At 37.4% G+C, this 24,175-nt stretch overlaps 2 protein-coding genes across 9 annotated transcripts in view; one reads left to right on the plus strand and one right to left on the minus strand.

The window, feature by feature from the left end:
* Positions 1-2,209: 2,209 nt before the first annotated feature.
* On the minus strand, positions 2,210-19,176 carry ODR4 (odr-4 GPCR localization factor homolog). Of its 5 annotated transcripts, none has more exons than XM_040564695.1 (14): positions 19,052-19,176; positions 17,929-18,063; positions 17,357-17,488; positions 16,873-16,968; positions 15,628-15,734; positions 14,521-14,557; positions 14,248-14,388; positions 13,530-13,625; positions 12,928-12,990; positions 11,235-11,363; positions 10,484-10,574; positions 8,677-8,862; positions 4,610-4,702; positions 2,210-3,379 (listed from the first exon to the last, which is right to left on the minus strand). In XM_040564695.1, exons 2-14 carry the CDS (start codon positions 18,025-18,027, stop codon positions 3,312-3,314), a joined length of 1,338 nt encoding a protein of 445 aa, XP_040420629.1. In that variant the 5' UTR covers positions 18,028-18,063; positions 19,052-19,176; the 3' UTR covers positions 2,210-3,311. The 5 variants fall into 5 exon arrangements, with proteins under 5 accessions (XP_040420629.1, XP_040420627.1, XP_040420628.1 ...); XM_040564693.1 differs by having other exon boundaries at positions 12,928-12,993; XM_040564694.1 differs by having other exon boundaries at positions 12,928-12,993; positions 18,531-19,078.
* Positions 19,169-24,175, plus strand: part of TPR (translocated promoter region, nuclear basket protein) — a 43,497-nt gene continuing 38,490 nt past the window's right edge. For all 4 annotated transcript variants that reach the window (XM_040564687.1, XM_040564688.1, XM_040564689.1 and 1 more), the window contains exons 1-6: positions 19,169-19,335; positions 20,623-20,727; positions 21,084-21,157; positions 22,560-22,656; positions 23,113-23,216; positions 23,874-24,038. In XM_040564687.1, the coding sequence (XP_040420621.1) occupies positions 19,185-19,335; positions 20,623-20,727; positions 21,084-21,157; positions 22,560-22,656; positions 23,113-23,216; positions 23,874-24,038 (696 nt within the window). In that variant the 5' untranslated portion in view covers positions 19,169-19,184. The remainder of the gene's footprint in view (positions 19,336-20,622; positions 20,728-21,083; positions 21,158-22,559; positions 22,657-23,112; positions 23,217-23,873; positions 24,039-24,175) is intronic.

The following is a 24,175-nucleotide window of genomic DNA, read 5'->3' on the forward strand; positions in this document are numbered from 1 at the left end:
TCTGCAAGAAAAGAAAAAACACACACACTAGAAACTTAAAAACAAAAAGCAAGACTTCACTCAAATATCATTTTACTGTACAGAAGATTCTTGAATAACAAGTAGTAAATGTTTTAACAAGCACATGGGAGCAGCCTTCCTGCTACCCTAATCTACAGTTTTTCTTCTGTTTGACTCAAAGTGGCAGAGACCCTGCACGTCTTCAGGCACACCAACACAGACAAAAATGAAGGTGGGGAGCCTAATTATCGGTGGTGTCACTGCTGATCAGACTGAGAATAGAAGCTCTAGTAGGTGCACGTCAGTTATTGACATGCTGAAAGATAGCCCTTAGAATTGAAGCTTCTAGATGTAAACATAGCAAAAGAAATACTAATGAATTAAAGGGACAAGCAGAGAGAATAAAGTTTGTTTAAAATATTCCACAACTTCAATTTTAGAACTACATTTAGAGGAGCCAGATTTCCTGACATGGAAGTTTCAACAGCTCCTCTAGACTCTTGCACATTAAAATAAAAACCTGTTTGCAGACATGGATATGAGTTAATCAAGGTCTATTTCAGTCACAATGGGATTTTCACAAATTGAAAGCTTTAGATCATCTAATTATCAGGAAATGGATGTGCCTACATAAGACCTGAACAAAAGTTAAATAAGTCAATAAATAGACATTTAGAAGTTTGCTTTTCTTTTTTCTAACACGTACCTTTTAATTTTCCTTAAAATAAATTATTATCTCAGGTTGTCAATGGCCTAACAGTGCAAAGGGTATGGGAAGCAAGAAGACAATGAAATCCCTTCCGTAATTCTTAAACAAGCGAGAACCTGCTTTCTTCTACAACCACTATTTCCTCACAGCAAGATGACTGGAAGGCTCAATCTGTAGATACAAGTCAAATTACTCATTTTTGCTTTGACAGGGTTAAATTGTTTTCTTACTGCACAGGTGGTTACAAAATGCAGTCTCCTTTATTAAAGCAGAAAGCTCATCAAGGGCAACTTCTTTCTTTGCCTTCTTCCAACCTCAAACTACAATACTGAACTATCATAGGTCCTCGATGCCTAGTAAGTTATAAACTGAAGGCTTAATTTGACAATTAATGTAATAACATCATAAAGATCATTTAGTACATTTTGAAATACATCTGCATGTGGAAGGGAGAAGAGAGTTCTTTGCAAGGGGATCCATGGAACATCTAAACAAGCTGTACTTTTTATACCACAGCTGCCAAACACAACGAAGAGCTATAGGAAGAGCATTTCATGACAATTTTCCTTTCGGGTGCAAGTGTCTCGAATGTTGTACTTCCCCCTTCCTTGGCTTAGTTTTGAGTAAGAGACACCTAACAGAATAACATGCACTGAGGTGGACACTGAAGCACTTTGCAGTTGAGTGTTTCTCTTTACAGAGAAGCTAGGCATTTTGAGACTGAAGTAGAAAACTTTAAAAAGCATTACAGAAGCAGACAGTTTCTTGCATTTCTTTCATGGCGCTGTACACAGAAACTGCAGGCAACCTCCAGTTGGAGGCTAGCAAGAGAGGTGCAATTTAGTGACTTTGTCGTTGTTGTTTAGGGTACAAAGATCACGCTTTGTTTTCTAATCTCATACCGAATGATTTAACCATTAAGTAAGCCAGACAACAGTCACACTTGGGCAAGAAAATATCAAGTGGATACAAGTTTAAGAGCATGCTTGTTTAAAAAAGCAAGAGGGAACTTCTACGAAATCAAGCCCTGGTCCTCCAGAGATCCAGATAAGAATGAGACAAATAGAACAATGGGTAGGGAAAAAAAACAACTTTTTCTTCCCATTATTACACTGCCCTACCTTCTTATAGAGGCTGTAGTAGAGCAATTTTTAGACCAAGCGTGAATTTACCAATGTGCTTCAAAACGTCTCATTTTCTGGACAGCACCCAACTTCTACCACAGGAGTGCCAGAATTGACTGCTTTTGCATAATGTCACTTTGTATACTGATTTCACCCATTTGCACAGAATAACACGCATCTATAAAATATGCAGCAGCTGAAGGACTTACCTGAAAGCAATGTTTCCAATTATAACATTCACTTCTCACTGAGAGGCTCTACTTGAGCAATACTGAGCACAAAAGATCAGCACTGTGTTCCAAAACACAGTTCAACACTCAAAGCAGATAATTTTAACAAACATGTGAAAACAGAATACACAGACGAGACAAGAGGATTTAAAATGCATCCTTCTCATTGTTGCCTTTTATTAAAAGTATCAATACATACTTTATTACGCTTTAGAACATAAGTGTTTATTTTTCATAGTGCTCCAGAACCTTTAACACTAAAAAGAAATTTGCAGTGGCATTAAAATGCCCTAAAATCTGGAATTCTATTCTAATTCAGATCTAAACAAACATCATATTTCATATATGCATTGCCTTTACGAATCTTACTAGAGTTTTTCCTTCCTCCTGCTTTCCTCATGGCAAGTTTACAATAGCATTATTGCCTAACATACCCAGGAGAATATCTTATAACAAAAAATTATCTGCTTATATTCTAAAAATCATGATTAGCAAACAAATTTTGACAACTTAGTTATCTACAACATAATTAGAGCTGCCTAGATGAAGCTGTTGCTGAAATAGTTAACATTTTAAGACAAAGCTGACTGAATCAGGGCTGGACAGAGAAATTGTCATCAGAAGTCAGCAAGTAAAAGGCAGCATATCTATATATGAAGCTCAATACATTTTACTGATTTCTGAGTTCTCCGGGTCTTGAACTAAGGTATTTACAGTCTGAATTGGTCTACCGGAAACTATTTGTATACCTAGTAAGACAGTTAACTAATATTACCTAAAAATGCATGTGGTAAGATGTTGGCTTCATAAAACCTAATTTTTCCCTGATTAATGAGATAAGATTTCTCTTAATCTTAAGCTCTAAAGCAAGAATTGCCATACTGGGTAACTCTGCTAGTATTACCAATAGACTGAAAAACACCAGCAGAAGCATTTTACATTAAAATAGCAAGTCAGAGAAAATGGCGGTTCTGTACTGGTTTAGGGGCTATTTCTAGAGCATAGTACTATTAATTTATACATAGTAACAGAGCTACCTTCTTAAGAACTTGATTCACTGGCTACTTGATATAGTAATTACGTGCTGGAACAAGGTAACTGAATGTATCATTACAATTTATATTGCATATCTAACTGGTGTCATTTAGGTAACAATTCTCAGTTACTAATGTATTAAACCCAGATGTTTCAGTCTTGTGTAAGTGTGATTACTGATCAATATGTCAATGAGGCTTCTTTTTCTTGACTTCAGTCGCTGAAGTAATTGAAAGAGAAGATTGATGCAAAGACTGCAACAGCAGCTGCTATTACCACACCTAAAAACAACAAAAGAAATGAATTCAATGAGTGACAATGGCAGCACAGTCATCAGCAGCTAGGGTGTGGAGGGCAGGGTCAATGTGAATGACAAGCAAGAGGAAAAACAGTAAAAGCCACCCCAAAAGCTAAGTACACCACTGCTAAGCCTAAATCGAAACCTACAATCTCAGTTAATTAAATTATATAAATACCACATAACATTTCTGATCAGAGCAGGCTCCTTCCAGAACTCCAGCTGCGTATTCTGCAGTAACTTGGCCATGTCCTGGCCCATAAAATCATGCTATGACTCCACACTAATGCTTAATTCTAGGAAGAAGACTAGCAAAAAAAAAAAAAAAAAAAGCTTTAAGAAACAAAAGTTACTAAGTTTTTCCTTTCCTGTGTGGCACCTACTCCTCAAGTCTTTTTGTACAACAGTCATTTTCTTATTAATAGTTTGTTACTGATGCAATTGAGTAGAACGTACTAGGAAAAAAAAGACTGATAATTCAAAGGAAAACATGGTTATATGCAAAACAAACAGAAATTAATACTCTTCTGCTTTAACCATTCCAGTTACCATGTTCTAGGCTTAAGAATTAATGGAAAGCAAATGATATTGTTTTGTTGACTGAAGTGTAATTATTATAAGACAAAAAGGCAGTCAAAGTTCACACCAAAGAGAACTCCAGTAAGTATAGACAGATGTATGAGAGCTGGACCAAGGGATATCATGGAGATGTTGTAGTTGGAGGAGTTCTGTGACTGCTCTTCCCCCAATTTCTGAGTCTGACAATTACCACCCAAGCCCATACATATTTGTGAGCATCAGAAGAAGCTTAATGAGTCACTAGCCAATTTCAGGATGCCTATTTGAACAAGCCACTCAACTGTGGTTTTGTTTTTCCAACTACAGAATTATAGAAGTGATGGCTCTCAACAAAGAGAGAAATCTACTTAAGCTTTCTGTATCAACTTGTAGGCTGAACAAACTGCAAGCATTGGTTTTGTTCAAATAGCAGCTTGCAGTTCTTTCCTCCCCCAAAACACCCTGTTTCTACAGCTGTGAAATCAGGACACATCTTTAAAAAGCTGTTGCATTAGGATAGCAGGAAGGATTAAGACATTTTTTAATTAATCTTGCCAGCTGTGAGAATAACACCACCACTGTGGAAGCAAATTTTAATGAAAGGAACCCATTAGAATTTCTGGATTGCCACAGCTGAAACAGTGAAGTAACATACCTATGTTTTGTTGCAGTTTCAACAGCAACGTTGCTTTTGTCAGTTGTTTCTGTTGTGTGTCATCTGTGTTTTCAGTAACTGGACAAATATCAACTGCATGGAAATCAAGTGAACAATACCAGGTGAAAAGCTAACATCTGCATTTCATACTTGTGTTAATGCAAAATACTATCAACTTCATATCAACTTCACAAAGTACATTTATGTTAGAAAAAACAGTTTATTCTAGTAGAAATGGTACAGCAGCTACCCCAGACGTATGAGAGAGAGACTAACAAACTGCTCCCGTTCTGAAAACGAAGACAAAGAGGAAAAAAAAACAGCAGTGCCAAATATCAAGTCTACAAAATATTGATCTAAATAATAAATGGATCTCCCATTTCCAGAGTGAGGTTGTCAATCTGCTTTAATTACAAATTACATAGCTGAGTAATACAAGGCACATCCCATTATGATTCATGTGCTAATGATTCATGGAAAAGTACTTTATCATGAAACATGGGGGAATGTATAAACCAAATGTGTGATCAGATAGGCTGTTTCTGTCATCTAAGATGAGTCATGTATATGTATCTTCAGAATCTTAAGTCTAACTTGCACAAGATCTTGAGTTTCAAAAAAGCACTCAAACTAGTCTTTTACAACCTGTCTTTAGCCATTTCTACCCCTGAATTGACCGGCTTTGTATAGGATGTACAGCATAGCAGTTAAGAACTGTCTGATATGAAACCTAACAGGATATACATATATACATACACACACACCAAGCATAAACACAGCTTTAAGACATCTCTGCAAGCTGCACAAAATACATAAAATAATGGCAAAAAATTTCAATGCATGGGAGTGATTTTTTGAACGGGAATTATCATCACTTCAAAGTCCATTTGAGGATGTTGTTTCACCATTATTTTTCCTGTGCAAAGGAAAACATGCCCTCACCTGCCTAAAATATGAGGCAGAAATCTGCAACTAGCATACATTAAATAAGTGATTAACTGTTACAAGATAGCTTTTCAAGTAAATACCTTAAACAGCAGAATAAGAGCATCATATTCTTTCCAAAGTGCTTAATAGTTTTCAATTCCCTAAATAGCATTTTACTTTTAGAGAAGCTGACCACATTTCTTGGGTCCCTGTTGAAGCCTAGATCCAGCAGGTTACCTTCTGCTTTATTTCTGATGAGCAAGTAGGACAGTTTGTGCCCTCTACTTTTTTTTTTTTTACCCACTCTTTTAAGGACAGTTACACCTCTCTGAAAGAAACTGTTGAAGCTGCACATGAAGGCAGCAAAGCTCACTTGCTCAGGGGAAAAAAAAGGAAAGAAGCAGTAAAAAACCCTCGAGCTATTTAGTTACTGAAGGTATTTATGCCATTAAGTTATGGAAGGCCTGTATTTGAAGCAGCTGTGGTAGAAATCACAAGGAGTTTTTGAAAGCAGAAGCTTTCCATTACCAGTTATATGAATCCTTAATTCTTCATTAATTCATCAATTTTCTAACGAAGATGGGGAAAAGACTACCACCACCACCTCATCTACTCAGTGTATTTAACATCCCCCACCCCGAGGAGGAACAGGGATTTAGTAAAGCAAGTAATAAATACAGAGCTTTCAATTGCATGTATTAAAGTACTAAATACCTTGAAACCACAGTGTTAGAGCCGTTTATAACTTTCAATTATAAATAGGTCATTTTTTTCTCTTTTCCAAATAACAATTTTAAAACATGGCCCATAGTGACCTCGCTAGAGAGCTGTTCAAAGAATTGAGAGAATAAAACTGCAGGATACAGCAGCAGGCCGTATTAAGAAAGCACACCTGACCCTCTCAAAAATATCTTTGTCATGTGTGCTAAATGCTGCTTAAAAAATAAATCTTTTCACGGCGTTGATTGGATGCTCTTCTTTACAAGTTTCCTGTTTTAAAGAGCACCGTTTAAAAAGCCTGGTCATTTTTTTGAATTTTAAACAGTACTTTTTAAAAGCAAAGGTTCCCCATGATTTTGTAATGGATATAAATCCACAGTTAATTCAAGGTTGGTGTCTAAAACCACAATAATTGGGATACAAACATAAAGATGTCAAAATTCACAGCAAAACAATTTTTATACCCATTAGTGAATATTGACTGTCATTACTAAAGCCAGCTCTAAGCTCTGAGAAACAACAAATCCCACCCATATTAGAATGATGCACTGTGAATGCACAAGGGAAACCCCAAACTCTAATGCCACAAAAGCATGTTTACAGCAATCTATGGCAACTTCATCTCAAAGTACCAAAAAAAGTCAAACTGCAAAATGAATGCTTTTCTTTACAATTGATAATATTTGGGGGAAAAAAAAAAGAGCAGGCAGCTAACAGGTCTAATTTCTAAAATGGCCTCCTAGCATTAATAAAAGTGAAGAGGCATTTTAATAAATGACAAGCTAATAATTTCACAATAATTATCAGAATCAAACAGCATGGCGTTCATAGCATTATTGCCACCACCACTGTTAACAGAACTCATTCTTATAGACAAAGATTTTGGTGTTCACTGGGGCAAGGCCAGTCTCTCATTTTTTTCTGAAATCCTTTTAGTATGCTTTTCCACTTTCTTCTTCTATACATTTACTTTAATTCACATTAGAAAAAATACCATGTGCCTAGCTCTATAACCAGCAAGTTATGGGAACAGCTGACAAAGTGAGTTTGGATATCTGGACATCACTTTAGACACATTAGTGGCATCAAATCTTTGTGATGCATTACTGTTACTCTAAATTATGCTTTCCTCCTACCTCCAAATCATACATCCTTACATAAACAATAAAACCAAACTGAGTCATCATGTTTCCCCCCACACACCTACCTTTAGTGCTGCTACAACAACGTTAATTTACTTCCCTAAGTTACGCTAATTGTTTAATGCTCACTAACAATTAGCTTTAAGATTACTAAAGTTACTCTTATAATACAAGGCAGATTTTTATTGGCTTTACTGTTTTTTCTTTAGGCTCTTGAGCTGTGCACATCTTTTACTTCTCAACTTGATGAGTCAGATTCACTGCTAACAGGTTTAGTTAACACCTAGGAATACTGATTTATTCAGAAAGACATATGAATTTATGGTTAGTTCTCAAATTAAGAAATACAAAAAACCCTCTGAGTACACAAGCGGGTCAAACAGAATATCAGTAATCACAGTTGAACTTTGAGAGCACATTGGCTAAACATCTTTTTTTTGCCCACAAGTATCAATATAAAAAAAGTGTTTACTTCTATTATCTGAGAATCAGTGGGGCTTTTTTGTATTCAAATTACAAAACTCTAAGCAGCAGCTCATGATGACATGTGGGAGGAATCTCTTCCAAGAGGTGACAGGAAGTATTACTAGATCCATTTCACAGATTTGGCTTCAACATTGAAATAAAACTCATATGGAAAAAATATGAAACAATTTAAGTCAGATTATTCAGAAAAAAAATATATCAATAATTAGATTATAACAATATCTGTATTAAAAAATATAACAGTCTCATAGACAGATCATAAATTTATAAGACATTCAGTAGATGAAAAGCTCTGTTGATTTTCTTTCCCTTTCAAATGAACCACAAAACTTCAGTTTTGAAGCACTGTATTTGGCACATAAAATACAACACTCAGAACAAAGAAGGAACTTGATATTTTTGAAGGGGTCTTGTCATGAGAACTTCTTGAAAGACATAAGACTTTTTTTTTTTTTATTTTTGCTAATAGCTTCATCTTCTACTATCTATCTGAACTTCATGAGCTGCGACCATAGGTGCACAAATAATGCAAGCAATGAAAAAGCATATTTTTTTCTGGAGGGCAAGCACTCTGTTACAAGCCGAACTCAGAAGCTGCAAGAACCCTTACCATGTTTCAGAAATATGTACAAAATGTAATTAGGTTGATATAAAAAAAATGTTTAAGCTTGACAAGTAAACCAACCTGAAACATACTACATTCCATATCTGGATAAAACTGGCCTATGATATTAGTCAACATTTCAGTAATCACAGATGCCTTCTATCCTAGTTCTCAGATACTTTGTTTACCTGTGTTAAGTTCCTCTGCTATATGGATATCTTCAGCTTGCACAGATTGGTCCAACATTTCAACAAAACGTTCCTGAATTTCTCCAACAGCCTCATCACCGAACTTATAATCACTGAGCATCACACTGGATCCAGCAAAAGGGACAAACAGTCTCTGAGGTAAGACATGATATACCCTCTCAAAGTCTAAAAGAAAATGGGGAAAAATACCATCCAAATAAAAGCCTTGCCAGTTATGATAAGACTCCTAATTAATCTGACAGTAAAACAAAGCTATTGCAAACTAACTGCTCAAGGTTTCCATGTAAAAATCCTGATTTCAAACATGGTTTGTTTAGTTGTTACTGTTCTATTAAAGTTTTGGCTGCTATTATAATGATTTATGTTTTCACATTACTCTCTCCAGAAATATCTGAGAGACCTCCAAAACAGACTATAAAATGTTAAACAGACCTTTTATCATGCTTACAATAACTAGCAAAAGAACTCTGGGAAAGACTGAAGATAAGAGTGTACACAGGACAGCATATAATTTCAACACGGAGGATTTGCAAACACTTGGCTCCTTTATTGCATGTTTACAGCCACAAAGCACGGGTGCCATCTAAAGAGGAAACTGAAAATTGCATGCAAATAAAAGCATCAAGTTTAAAGCACGGAGTTCAGATAAAAGTAAGCTAACAGTAATGTAGAATGGTATAGCACACCAAAAAGAACTGTTACCCTAAAGTAAATGGTAATTCTGAACACAAATTCTTTTTCCTTATATGATCAACCTGTTTCCATTTCTTTTCCATTTTTTCTAAAATCACTACAAAAGATCGTATCTTCTACAAGGTTTTCTTCTATATATGATCTTCATACAGATATTTCAACTAATATTTGCTTTTTTAAAAAAGTAGATAACAGTATCATTACACTGTCTCAAAAAAGTTTAAAGAATCATCCAGCATGAGCTAGCAGATTTGGTCTCTGTATATATCCCATCGGTTTTTAATATGATCAGGATAAGAACTTTTATTTTCATGAGATCAACTTGCATTGTGTTCTAGCTTCTGTTAGGATGCTCTGATAAATTCAAGCCAATGCAATTTAGCAATTATTAGTGGTGTTGAAGTAAGATCTATTTCTTTAAATGATACCAAGCCTGTAAAATGAAATTTGAAGTGATTAGAAGTTCTGTGGGAAGAGCCAACATGGATGATATACTTGCATAGTTAATTAGAAAATGAGAGTTAGGATACTTTTTCACACCATAACGACCAGATACAATGCCATATTTAATTTAACAGAGATGAAGTACTGGACTTCAAAGATCATGTCCACTAGCATTCATAATACAGGTGATGTAAGAACATCCAAGGCCACATCCGGCTAGTTCTTTAATCTTGACAAATTTTATATCTTTAATTTCAATATTAATAGGAATACCATAGAGAGATTTTTTAAAGAAACACACAGCACAAATGTGCTAGTTACAATTAGAAACTCAATAACAGGAGGTTCAACTACAGAATTATAAAAAAAGTTACAAAATTCAGAATCATTGAGAAAGAGGCTGAAATTGCATTTTGTGGTTAGAAGAACTGAACAAAAATCTGTTTGAAAACTGTGATACCAATGAACATATACAAATTTAACCAAAATTCTCCGGATTTAAGAAAAAGTCAGGGCTGCCAAATAGAAACTGTGCCATTTGCTTTTAACTCTGCTCTAAGTATAGTGGAAATTCAGTATGCCAGCTGATTTTTCTATAAAAACACAAAAATCACTGCAAATGTAAATGGATTTTTCCATGAATTCCTACTTTTTTTGTGAGGTCCTTCATTTAAAATGAGATCCTCAAACAGTATTTCACAACGATCATTCAATGTGTTTATTATGTCTCTTTTCAAAGCCTGCAAAGAAAAAGACAAAGCATGAGCAATATAAAAGACATCTGCAAACCTTTTGACTAGTAAGAAACAACAAAACAAGTCCCTCATGGGTCAAACCCTTGTTGAAAGATTAGTTTTCCAGACAATAAAAGCTCTAAAAAGAATTAAAAGTCCAATAAAGACAAGCTAACATCACAAGAATATAAACCAGAAAACAACAAAGCAAAGATGAAAGCAGAAAAAATTAGTACTGTTAGAACTACAAATTTCTGAGCATTACTACTAAAAACAAAAGACAATCACAAGGCATTGATTTAATAAGAAACAAGAAAAAACACTGAACAAAACCGGATTTTCTCATTTATGTGTACATAAATATACAGCCTGAAATATTTTCTTAATTAAAAAAACTTGTCACAGCCTAATCATGTTTATAAATTGTGCAAAGATTCACCAGAGAACAGTATTAACAGAAGACATATCTGCTAAAAGCAAGAAAGGAATTGAATCCATCACACACACGCATAGACGATTTCAGAAACAAATCTGTAAGTTCAAGAGGTGAATGTTTCAACACCAGTTTAGACCTCACCATTTTGGCAAAGAAAAAAAACAGTATGATAAACTTCAAGTATTTTGGAAAAAAAATTCCGATGAACTGCTAGTTCACCTTTTCACTACCTGAACAGCTTCTTTAACTTTTGGCTTGTTGTTATGTACGTAGGCTCTGCATTTCACAGCTCCTTTGAGATTTATAGAACCACTGCAGACTTGGACTGTTGACGTTGATCTATGACTTGAACCCTGGGACTGAAAAATAAATGTTTCAATTTTATCTTGTTACCTAGGCACTTGCAGCATGATTAAGAAAAAACAGAACTAGGGAATTAATAGCATACCTTAAGATGTTTACACATAATCTGTCTTCCCTCATAATTCGTCAGTTTTTGTTTGTTTTGTTAGCTACGACTGAGAATCTCTCTCCTTTTCCATTATGTATGATGTATTTACTTTGCCAGACATTCCATATTTTGTGATTTAAATATTTGTGTCTATAGGATTTCTCAAACCTTTCAGGAAAGTGGCTTGTGACTTTTTTTTATTATTATTCAGAGGTTTACATATTTACTATGTAGTAAGCATAACCTAGGGTATCCTGAAAGCCATCCCATCAGTCAGCAATAAAACATAAATCTGGTCATGTTCAGAACTGTATCAAACTGCTGCTGCATAAAAATAGTTCCCCTGATTACCAAAACAATGAGTACATTCTAGAAAGCATTTTAAGAAAACACCTGGAAACAGGTGGATTCATGACTTCCACATGAACTGCTTAACTGACTCATGTCATGACTGGAAACCCTTTTAAAAAGCATAATGGTTTTAAATTAAAAGAGGGTAAATTTAGATTAGATATGAAGAGGAAATTCTTTACTATAAGGGTGCTGAGGCACTGGAACAGGTTGCCCACAGAAGCTGCTCCATCCCTGGAAGTGGAGACCAGGTTTGATGGAGCTTTGAGCACACAGGTGTTGTGGGAGGTGTCCCTGCCCATGGCAGGGGGTTGGAACCAGATAATCCTTAAGGTCCCTTCCAACCCAAACCATTCTATGAGTCTATGATAACGTCAAAATAAAAAGCTTTCCTTCCTCTGAAGCAATTAACCATTGGAGGAATGTAACAACAAAAGTAGATGAGTTTCTCTCAAGTCTTAAAAATGACACTTTATAAATGTATAAATGCTTCCTAGACGTAACTTTAGAGAATCCTATGTGACAAAACAGGTTGGCCTGTTTACAAAAGGAAGCCTACAAAACAATGCCTATACGTTGGACTTTACAAACATGGCTGGGGCACCTAATTCAAACGTCACACCAACATAAGCTCTGCTGGAGTGGAAACTTCTAACACAGACCCGACAGCTCCAGATTATGATTCAGCTCACAGGATCTGCATCTTAGCCCCAATCCAGTGAGTGAGCTTCTGCTAAAAGTATTCAAGTAAATGTCAAAAGATAGCCATGACAAACTAAAGCATGGGGTTCGTTCTGAACATCAGAATGCAGTCACTGTGAACATAATGTATGCAGGGAGGTACAGGTGTCCTACTACCAACTGAATTAGTTCGTAGGACTTCATTTCTCTAACCAGCGGTTCAAATTTTCCTCACAACTATATTGTGCAATTCTTACACAACATGACTATCACTCTACGAAAAATTCAAAGACAAAAAGCATTCCAATCTGTCCATAGCCAGTTTCACAGCCAATATCCAAGGGGGAAAATATCTTAAGATAAATTAAGTTGGATTTCTAGACGACAACGAAGAAGGTTCTTTCATTTTTTATTGTATTTTATCAGAGTGCACTACTTACCAGCTGTGTCAGAACCTTGACATCAGAAATCTGAGTGCTGTATTGAGTATTTCCTCTTAACTTCTTCTGAGAGAAAATGAATACATCAGATGAAATAGGAAAAATCTCCCTGAATCAGTTATGTCAAGCTACTTTACAGTTACCTTCACAATAGCATAAAGTGTGCCCTAGTTTATAGCTTTTCAGAGACAAAAACTTATGGAAAACAGCCATGAGAACGTAATTACAAAACTAGAAGGAGATATGAACATGGCAGCCACTCTTTATTGAGCATTTTGACACACATAGGTCTTAGAAATCTCATCAACTATATTTACACCTGACTCAGGTTGTTTAATGAGGCAACAAAGCCAGAGACAACACATAGAAATTTTTTTAGTCAGGCTTCACATATAGTAATTGCTTTCACTGTGGTAGAGGAAGAAGAGGCAATTTACTGCAGTGAGGATGGGAAAACAAGGAGTCCTGTGCATTACTTATTTGAAAGAGGCCAATTACATCAACCAGCATTGTACAGAAGACCTCCCATTCACTGTTTTATTACAACAGGAGTTCTAACTACAAATCTATTACAGTTTAATTCCTTGTTATACAGCACTCACCTGCCCTTCCAGCAGTTCTGTATCATCATCTTTAACTTGTCCATTGATCAGAAAAACACTGTCCTCTATCTGTTTTGACCATCGATTTAATCCATTCTTTAAAAAAAGCAAAGGCAAAAATCTCATAAAAAGAACTTCACTAAAGGAGTTGGACAGTATCATGCTGAAGACTACAGAAATACATGTTTCAAAAGTTACTCTGAGAAGGTTTTAAAGTCTCTGAAATATCTGTTTATATATTTTTCTATGCCAAATCTTAAAAACAAAGTATTCAGAATATATTGAAATATTCATTTCTTAATGGGTAAGTGCTACCCCAGAGATGCAATACAATTATATTTTTGTGAATTCTATTGAAAGTCAATCTGTATTAAAAGCACCCCCCCCCCCCCCCATTTTAACTGGGTGCAACCTTTCACCAGGTGAAACAGAAGAGACTTTAATTGGGATCCTCATGACATTGCCAATAATTCTGAGAAAAGGGAACTGCCAACACTAAGCACAGCAGAAAAAAATGTGTCAGCATTTTTTTATACTAGGAATGCTTCACAGTAACTTCAGATAACATTTAAAAGATGAATAATAGTGTCAAACATCCCCTGCTTACTAGTCCTACTCATCTACTCACACTGTGTATTCAAATCTTTGTCTCATGTTATTTCCAGCAGAAAAAGTACTGCAGAAATTAAATACAAGACTGGTGCAGCCCTTTAGTTACCTTGGTATTCTTCTCCAAGTCATGGTTGGGTGAAGTAGCAAGAAGTGGAATGTGGATATTAACATTTACTGTGCAGTCCAAAGACAACCAGGAAGCAGACAGAGCACTCTGATATTTCCAATCTGCTGGTTTAGCTGAACTCTGAGAGAAGAAATAAGCAAGAAAGTTCCTATACAAAACAGTATATAACTAACAATGTTTTTGTTTGTTTGTTGTTCTTTTTTGAACATTGTCATGCATTAAAAGCTGTGCAAAAACACAAGTCAAACTTACCTTTGGATCTTGTACATCGTAGGTTCGGCAAACTATTCTTCACTACTTAAAGAAAAAGATTCAGTGAAAAGTAAAAAGCAAATAAGAACAATTACTCTATCCTTTATATAGTAAATTCTTCTCCAATATATGCTTTGAAGAATGTTCGCATCTTTTGTTAGTGTAAAAAAAAAAAAAAACAAATATCTTTGACTGTAAATTCAAACTACCATAGTGATGCTGTCCCATCTCTTACAAGTACTAAGATCAAGAGGTTTTTACAACCACCAATGTACACATTTGCAATCTGTCCTAGTTTCTCTCACTTTTCTCTGGAAAACCTTGCTTTTTCTTGTGCTTATCCTGTTATCAACGGACGTAACATTCTTCTGCAGCACTCGTGTCCACATGCTTGGCACTTCCCCACTACCATTAGAGCACCACTTAACCGCAATCTTAAGTTGTACAGTATTTCAGATGCTCCCCTTATTTTATACAAATCAAGAAAACTGGTGAAAGGCATAGTTTGATGCCACCACACACAAACCTAATAGTAACAAACCATGGACATTTTGCAGCAATGAGAAGACCAGCAGCCTTACTTATGGCTAATCAGAAAACTCTATGATTGCAACTTACTGGTCTATCCAAACTCAAACAAATTTCCCCTCCCAATTCATCTACCAGTCTAAAACTTTGCTCTCTATTCCAGTTCTGAAGAAAAAAAAGAACAGTTATGTCTATTGGTAACAGAACACACAGTTTCACCTGGCAGTTTCTACATTAAAAGTACCAAACATAGCACACCCATTCCTTTTAATCCAGAGAAAAATATAGTTTCTAGTATGAGCAGTCTGATACCCTATCCTAGGTACTCATACAGAATACCCAGAAAAAGAGAGCTACCCATGCCATACCAAACCTTGTGACTGGTTACACTAAGCACAGACAACATATGTTAAATGGACATGGTGCAGTGAACAGAGCAAACCAGAAGACACACTGCCTTTTAAGGTTTGTGTGTTAAACGAACCCTGGGAATCTTAACACAATCTTTTATTCAAAAATAACTACAAAAACCAGATTGGGGGGTAGTGGCCTCAGTCAAAGCTTGCTAATAAAGGATACTTCTTTGTAGCAGAACAAACTTGAAGGGCTGCTCTGTCTGAGACTTCCTCCTCAGCAGGTTTCCAGAGCCTTCTTTTAGTCAAAGACTTTTCTATTGAGAAGATTATCTAAAGATTAAAAAAAAAAGTATTAAGTATTATGGATTTTTCCACGCAAATAACGCATTATAAGTCCTGGTAAATAGTCTTTGCACTGAAGTTGTAAGCCCAACAGTATCATGACTACAGATAAACTGAAAACACAGCTTATACATCACCAAATTATCACGCTAAAAGAACTTCAGCAAAGATTCACAGGCTAATACTCCAAAGAAAAAATTGCTTGTGCAAACTTAATTCAGGTTCCTCTTAAACTGAACCAAGCACACGTTTAACTTGTATACTTTTCTCCTTAGAAAAAATATTACAACTTTATTCTTAAGGGTTAAGGATCAGGAAAGGCAGCTGTGCAAAACAGCTACTAAGTTAATAAACAAATTTGAATTCAGCAGTCACTGATCACCTATACACAAATCATCTTCTCATGCTGGTTTCTAGTTTCAATAATCACTATTGAGACCTGATTATGCTGCGCTATAAATATATTCTACTGCCAACGTTCAGTCTTGGACCCAAGGCTTTAAATCTTACTCATGTTAAGATCACTTATGTTTGTCGTATCAAAAGAAGAAAATGAAGCTATATCTAGGGAACAAAAGTGAATGTAGCACTAGATGCTCTGATCCTGTAACAATAAGGCATGTTACTAGACATGGTAGCAGGTAGTTTTTAAATATAATCCCCCACACAACTAAGTCAACATTTATATACAAAATATTCCTTTTAAAGAAACCAGAACTATCGATCCTGCACTATTATAAGTACCTCTAAACAATTCAATCAGTCACAAAGCTAATATGCTACCGTTACTAATGATTGTGCTACAAAGATTTAGCTTAATATAAGCAACTTTAAAAATATTCTCTTTAAGACAGAATGCCCACTTTTAGTAAACACCTTAAGATAGCATATTTGAAGAATTACTATTGCAGTAACACCGTAAGACACAGAAAGCTAGCAAATGAAGGCTGCTGTACAGTCCCAAAGGACAGCAGTTTCTGAGGTTTCAATCTCAAAACCAGAAATCAAACCGGAAAGTTTTGCTGCTTTATTTCTAAAAGTAGCAAACAACCACGATTACTGAAGACAGTAATAAAAAATTACCCAGCTACACACCTAAAATTATGCTCCTCTTTCCTCTACTTACCTTGCGCAAAGCATTTTGACTGTCTTTTGACAGTTCTGGAGTTGCAATAATAAACACACCAAGAACTAGTAAACCTCCAGGAAGCATTCTAGAAACCTTAAAAATAGAAAAGAACATGTATTAATAGAAATCAGATATCCAGCAGAGGTGTAACTATATATACCAAAAATTCCTAATGAGAGAAGTATGCAGAGAGCAGAAATAAAATAAGCAAGGCTGTTTTTTCCCATACGGCATCCTCTGAAATGGAAAAGAGAGTATCCTGCAAATTTTCCCATTTCAGTCCTATCAAGTCACTGTTTCGTCATGAACTCTGAAAACAATAAATACAGGTATTTTGGTTTAACTAATATACCAGACCGTGTGCCTAAAAAGGTTCCTTTACTTTGAGAAAGGGGCTAGAGATTACTGAAGTGATAGAAATTTCTGTACATTTTGTTTCCTTTCTGTTTCTCCCATCCCCTTCAGTAACTCACTGTGCTACCTGACTTGCATGTGCAGTGATCCATTCTTCATCAATGGATTCCAGTTTTGAAGGGCTGGTGTTGCCTTCCTTCTGCTCTTCCTTTGGAGGTGTTCGAACAGCCCGAATAACGTAGTCTCTTTGTGATGAACACTTTCAAGAATATCAATACGAACAAATACAGCATTAGGGTTATATCAAGTCTGGCAATATACTATGTAACACAATACCTCTAAAAGCTGCCTTACAGCATGTAGCATTAAACTCTGTAATAACCTGCCACAAAACTACTTCCTTCATGTTATTCATTTGCCTTAACTCTAAACAAGGTTTTAATGCAAAGTTTTATGACTGAGATTTTTAGTTTCTTTTCTTCGTGTCATATCTTTCAGAAAAAAAAAGAAAAAAGTTTTAGGAGACTTGAGTACTCAGTTAACGCCGCAAACACTTTATAGTATCCTTTCCTGTTATAGCACGACCCTGCAGCGTTATACAAGCTCAGTATTACATTAATAGACTTAACAACAATGATTAAAGCTAAGGGGAATTTCTCCTACTAACACAAATGTATGCTACAAGCTTCACAAACTTACCTGCCCTATTAACAGGCCAGTGACATAAGGTTTAAATTTCGTGCTGAGGTCTGAAAGATACTGCCCAATAGCTTCCTCAACAAAGTAAGTTCTACCCATTGCTGCAGGTTTAAGACTCAGTATTGCATTTTCAGCCTACAAAACAAAGGGCACATAAAGTCAGAGTATATGCCGGCAACTACACCAGTTACATGAAAGTAAGTCTCACAGAAAAAATCCTGAATGCGTTAATTTTTATGTAGCAAAGATTAACTATCTTCGTGATCTTCAAGTTCTTTTTAACTTAAAAATATAAATCTCTAAACGGAAGGAAAAGTACACACGAGCCTTACTTGAAAGAAAACTATTTTGAAACCCTGGAGGAAAACGCTAGGGAAAACATGCTTCTAAGTAACAGTTTCTTGCTGCATCACATGGCATCAGAGGTAACCAGGGCGTTTGCTTTCACATTCAGCACCCCCGGGAGGGAGCTGCTACACCGCACGTTTGCCCTGAACAAATTTAACGCTAATTATTATGAATTAAAAGCAGGGCGGCTATGGACCCTCCAAGCGGCCGTCTTTACGGGGACCGCAGGAGGGCACGGGGACAGGGGGACTCACCGCGCCCGTACACGCAGACCTGTGCCGGGAAGGGCCCGAGGCGCCGCGGCTGGCCCAGCAGCTGCCGGGGAGCGGCTGAGGTCGGCGGGCACCGGGGGGCGGGAGGGGGCGCAGCGCCTGCGGCCGAAAGCAGCCCAGGGCCGGCGGGGCTGCAGCTGCGGGTCACGCCAGGCCGAGGCACACAGCAGGCACAGACCGCTCCTCACAGCGCCTCACGGCACCTCACCACACCGCGCCTCAGCCCATGCTGCCGGGCCAACAGCGCCTTCGCTCCGCTGACCGGGACCGCCCCGGCCACCCCCTCACCGCCTCCCGCCGACGGGGGCGCGCAGCGAGAGGGCTGGCCACCATGCTGTGTGCGGCAGAAGCCCAAGCGCCGCTACCCCCCGCCGCCGCCGCAGCGCCCGGCCGCGCGGGACCGTGGAAGCGAGCCGTTCCACCGCAGGCCCGGCCTCAAAGCCTTAGCGCCTCGCGGCGCCATTTTAGCCGTGCTCGGGGGGCGACCGGGGACGCGGCCTCACCCAACATGGCGGACGGAGCTGCCTGACCAGAAGCGGAAGCACTCGTCAGCGCGCCGACCGCCGCGCAGGAAAACTCCGTGTCCCCTGGCGCCCGGCGGTGGCTGGGCGGGGAGGTGCGGCGCGCGGCGCCAAGATGGCGGCCGTGCTGCAGCAGGTCCTGGAGCGGGCCGAGCTCGCCAAGCTGCCCAAGGCGGTGCAGGGCAAGCTGGAGCGCTTCCTGGCCGATCAGCAGAGCGAGATCGACGGGCTGCGGGCCAGGCACGAGCGCTTCAAGGTGGACAGCGGTGAGCGCGGGGCGAGGGGCAGCGGGACTGGGCCGGGAGCGTCGCGGCCCCCTGACGGGAGGAGCGGGACCGGCGGGGTCGCTCGGCGTGGGGCGGCGAGGGGAGCGTGGTGCTGCTACCTCGAGGTCTCCTAAAGGGTCAGAACCCCTCCAAAACGGGCGCATAGAGCGTTTTTCGTTATGTTTGTAGAGGTAGTGCCTCGCTTCGGTCAGCTTCGATCCTCGTGGAGGAGCAGTACTGATTTGTTCACTCGACTCCCCAAGTTTTTTCTTTAAATTCCACGCCGGAGACTACAACCTTTCCGGATAAAGTGCTCCTAATCCAAACAAAGTCTTTGTGTTGATTTGGAGATTACATGGTCACGGAGAAACTGATGGCTGTGGAGAGCTGGAGTAAAGTGGGAGGAGGGTAGATGAGCGTAAGCCCTGGACATTGCTGACAAAATAAGTTAGTTTATTTAGTAGCCATAAACATTCTATTTTTCCTTCAACTTTTCTGTCTGTTTCATGATAAAAGTCTGGCTACAGTAAGTGATTAAAATGTACTGTAAATTAAGGTAAGTCACAAGTTTTAGTACGTTAGTCACTTCCATGTACTGGCTTTTCTCATGTAGCTGGAAGGCAGCATTATTTGGAATTTTAAAATGTGGTAGGAAGTATAAAATACATTTAAAAAAATCCCTCAGTATTTCCCTAGAAGTCCACTGTGTCTGATAAACTCTGGTTTAACAAAGCATTTAACAGTTAAGCTCTGTGACACAGTGTTTCAGGTGATGAATCAAAGTTCAAATCTATTTTTTTTAGTACTCTGAGAAATGCAGCATAGAGCACAAGAGTTATTTTTTTAAGAACTGTTAAACGTTTTCCAAATTAAATCTCAACACCTAGACTTACATGGCTTTCATTGTATGTGTGTAGAGGTAGCCTGTTTTCTTACATCTAGTGTTGACATAACTGAGTCCACTACGTGATTGTGCTAATATAACTCTCTAGCTACATAAAAATTTTCAAGAAGTATAAAAATTAATCAAACTGTTGTTTTGTGGATCAGTTCTGGAAACATATTTTTCCATATTAAAAATGAATTAAACAGTGCTAATTATGTGTGAAAATTTATCTTCTAGCTTCAAAAAGACATTTTTATTCAAATTCTATTTTAGTATTTTAAAAATATTTTATTGACAAATACTGTTTTTGTTTAAAGTCTGTAAATGTGGATCCTTGATAAATAGAAGAAAGAAGAATAACAGTTTTGAAGCAGAATTGAGGCAATATTGTTATTTTTCAGAACAACAGTACTTTGAAGTAGAAAAGCGACTGGCTCAAAGTCAGGAGAGGCTTGTAACTGAGACGCAAGAATGTCAAACTCTCCGTGAGGAGGTTAAAAAGCTTCGTGAGTATAACCGCGCATTCTTAAGACTGGATGGGATTTTAATTCTTTAGTCCAATGTTATATTGAAATGCATTAAGTTTTAAATAGGAGTTGAATATTCAACCATCAAATGCAATTATTACGTCTGCAAACAGGGAGGTTTTGCGCTTATGTATGTCTGCATTTTTAATGGAATTTTCTGTTCTAATGGGGAAAAAATTGTAATAGTAATATGGTGGTTTACATATTTCTCTTCACAATAAACGCCTCTGCCCCCAGTGACTATATGAGGCTGCTGCAACACTGCCTAGTCCACCCAATCCACTTACTGGATTTTTATTACAGACACCTCACTACTGTGTGTTCTTACCCAACAGATGAGCAGTTGAAGTCACTGAATGAGAAAAACAGAGAGCTTGAAGATGCTCAGGATCGTAATGCATCCATCCAGGTACTGGAAGAACTAGGCAGTAAGACTTTAGTTTATCTGATGCCAGTGAAGAACACAATCAAATTCCAAGCTGGGCTGTGTCGATATCAGCACAACTTTGTATTGATGTACACGTCCAGATGGACGTGTGTACAGGAAAATTGCACATGCTTCTCGTGTTGGTTTATTTGAGTAGAAGTTTATGTTCTAGCAAATGAAATTACAGGTGAACATATGTCAAAGCAGATGCTTTTATTTCATTTTGAATAGATTTGTTTCATCCCATCTGAAACCTGTTCCAAAGTGACTTTAAGCTGAACCTCAAAAATCAGACAAACGTGTGCTTCATGTTACAGTTAATCTAAAGCTGAGCTGCAAATTAAAGAGGAGATCTGTTTTTTTTCCGTTCTTTCCCCTGTTCTGGTACAGTTTTCCTTGCATTACGCTCAGAAGTCATGGGGTTACAGGATGAGTCACTTTGGATGACTGATCCAGCAGAACACTAATTTTGGAGCAGGAAAGAAAAACGTTATCATTATATTGATTCTTCCACAGTGAGAAGGCGGACGTGATTGTTTTGCCAGAGGGCCTTACATGGCTCTGCCTGAAGTGGTTTGTATTGCCACCTTAGAAGACAAAGGCAATACTATGGCCTGTAAATCCAAGACTATTGACTTTGGTTTTGTTTTTTGTTTGTTTTTTTTGTGTGTTCATTCCTTGGTTACTCAGTTATCTTTTATTTAACCAAATAAAACAGTTTCAACGAACACCTTATCTAAAAAAGCTGTATTTCAAAGCATGTTATAATTAGATGTAGTTTTGAACAGTTCTTGTTATTTGATTTGCATTTCTTCTAGGCCTTCAGTTCATTTCATCTGCTGTATGTACAAAATTTTTCATTTTAGTCTTTGTTCAAATACAGCAAGAACCAGGAGGAATCTTTACGGCAGTTCAGACCTTAATGTCAGTTAAAATGCAAAGATGTGGAGACTACCTATTCAGTATGCTGGTCCTGAAAGCTTTGTTATAATTCTCTCTGCTTTGCTGTCTGATCTTTGATATTTTGCATTTAAGCACAAAAGGCCAGTTGGGCATTAGTATCAGAATGATTTATGGGGGGGGAAAAAAGAACCAAAACCTGTTGTCTCTTAGAGAGACTCTAGAAGAGTATGTTAACTTGAAATTGTTTGACTTGTTCCCAACACGACAGAAACAATGGACTTCAGCCATAGTTTCATCCTCTGTAGTTTAGACTGTTTTGGTTGTCCACTGTAGAAGCTTCTTATCCCAGTTTTCAATCTCTGGAGTTGGGTGGGATAGCATTTAGCACGCTTCCATGTGATGGTAAGTGTAAATACTGGCTGAACTGTGTTAAATGCAATAAGCTTTCTCTGTCTTTATTGCTCTTTTTTTTTTTTTTCAGAACCAATTAAGTAGAGAAAAAGAAGAACTGGAAGCTGAAAAGAGAGATTTGGTTCGAACAAGTGAAAGACGATCTCAGGAAGTTGAACATTTAAATGGTATAACCAAGAATATATTAACAAGTTGGTTCATATGATTATGCTAAGTAGAACATTTCCCTGAATGATTGGACCACTATGGAATATCCAGTTTATATAGGCAGCTCCAAATAATGGATTATCAGGAAGCTATTTAGAGAAAAGGAAGCAAGCAAGGCAGGAATTTTTATGCCAGTTGCACAAAACTACAGTAGTTTGATAACTGATGTTTGGTTTTCTATATATGAAATCATAAAATATTTCATTTCATAATGTATTTCATTATGAATATTGATATATAAGATAAATATTTCATAATGTATTTCATTACACAGTGTACAATTTATACATTATATGTTGTTTGTTCTCATTCTTTACAATTCATTTAATCTTGGTCAGTAATGAAAACTGAGTTCTACATTTAGTTCTACAATTACCTTTTGATTTTAACAATGGTTTCACTTCTCCTTCCCCCAGAGGATGTTAAACGCTTAAATGAAAAACTAACAGAAGCAAACACAGAAAAGGTGAAACTTCAGCTAAAATTGGATGAACTTCAAACGTCAGATATTACTGTGAAGGTGAGAAGTTCCTATGTGCATAGTACCTGTTAATGTTGTAATGTTACCAGTAAGTAGTTGTTTATATGTGATGTAATCATTTTGTCATTATTGACTTTGAAAGTAGGTCAAGCCTACTCCTGTTACTTATGATGAATGATTTTAGTTTAAAATTGATGGTTGGGCCTGGAAGTGAGAAGTATACTCATGGAAGACAAGCAGGAGAGGGGAGCATCGAGTTAGGCAAGCTTATCCAAGCCTCATCAGTGGCAACAGTGGCTGCTTCTGCCAGCTAGGAGGAAGGGCTCCACAAAGGCAGGCAGAAGGGAGAAAAATGATTATTTATGAATGTTTCTCTGTGGGCAGAAATAACTGTAAGGAATTGAAAGGGTGAAAGGAAAAGAGAGGAGAAAAAACTTTGATACCTTAATTTATTTCGTTGAACTAGATATTACCCTAGTTAATGTTCCCAACTGACATAACCATTGAGGAAACTAACTTATGTGTCAGGAAGTTCTTAGTCTGAGATTGGTAACTCAGTATTACCGATGTATTACCTTTCATTAGGTGTTATTTACCAAATTAAAATACATCATTTTTACTTTGATCATAGTACTTTGTTAGCTTCTTTATTTTCTAGGGAACCAGTACAATGACAATGTGTGATTTTCTTTTTAGTACCGTGAGAAAAGGTTGGAGCAAGAAAAAGAACTGCTACAGAGTCAAAACACTTGGCTGAACACTGAGTTGAAAGCCAAAACAGATGAACTTCTACATACTGCCAGGGAGAAAGGCAATGAAATCTTGGAGCTTAGATGTAATCTGGAGAACAAGAAGGAGGAGGTAATGTAATTTCTGAGTGCTTTTGCCATTTATTTTTTTAGGTTATGTTTCCTGATTACCCGAATTTAACAAAAATAAGTAATAGCTGTATTAAAGGAAAAAATAGTGTGTGTTATGCAGTTAGTAAGGAGTTCTTT

The sequence above is a fragment of the Cygnus olor genome, chromosome 8, assembly GCF_009769625.2.
Source record: "Cygnus olor isolate bCygOlo1 chromosome 8, bCygOlo1.pri.v2, whole genome shotgun sequence".
In the NCBI taxonomy this organism is placed as follows: domain Eukaryota; kingdom Metazoa; phylum Chordata; class Aves; order Anseriformes; family Anatidae; genus Cygnus; species Cygnus olor.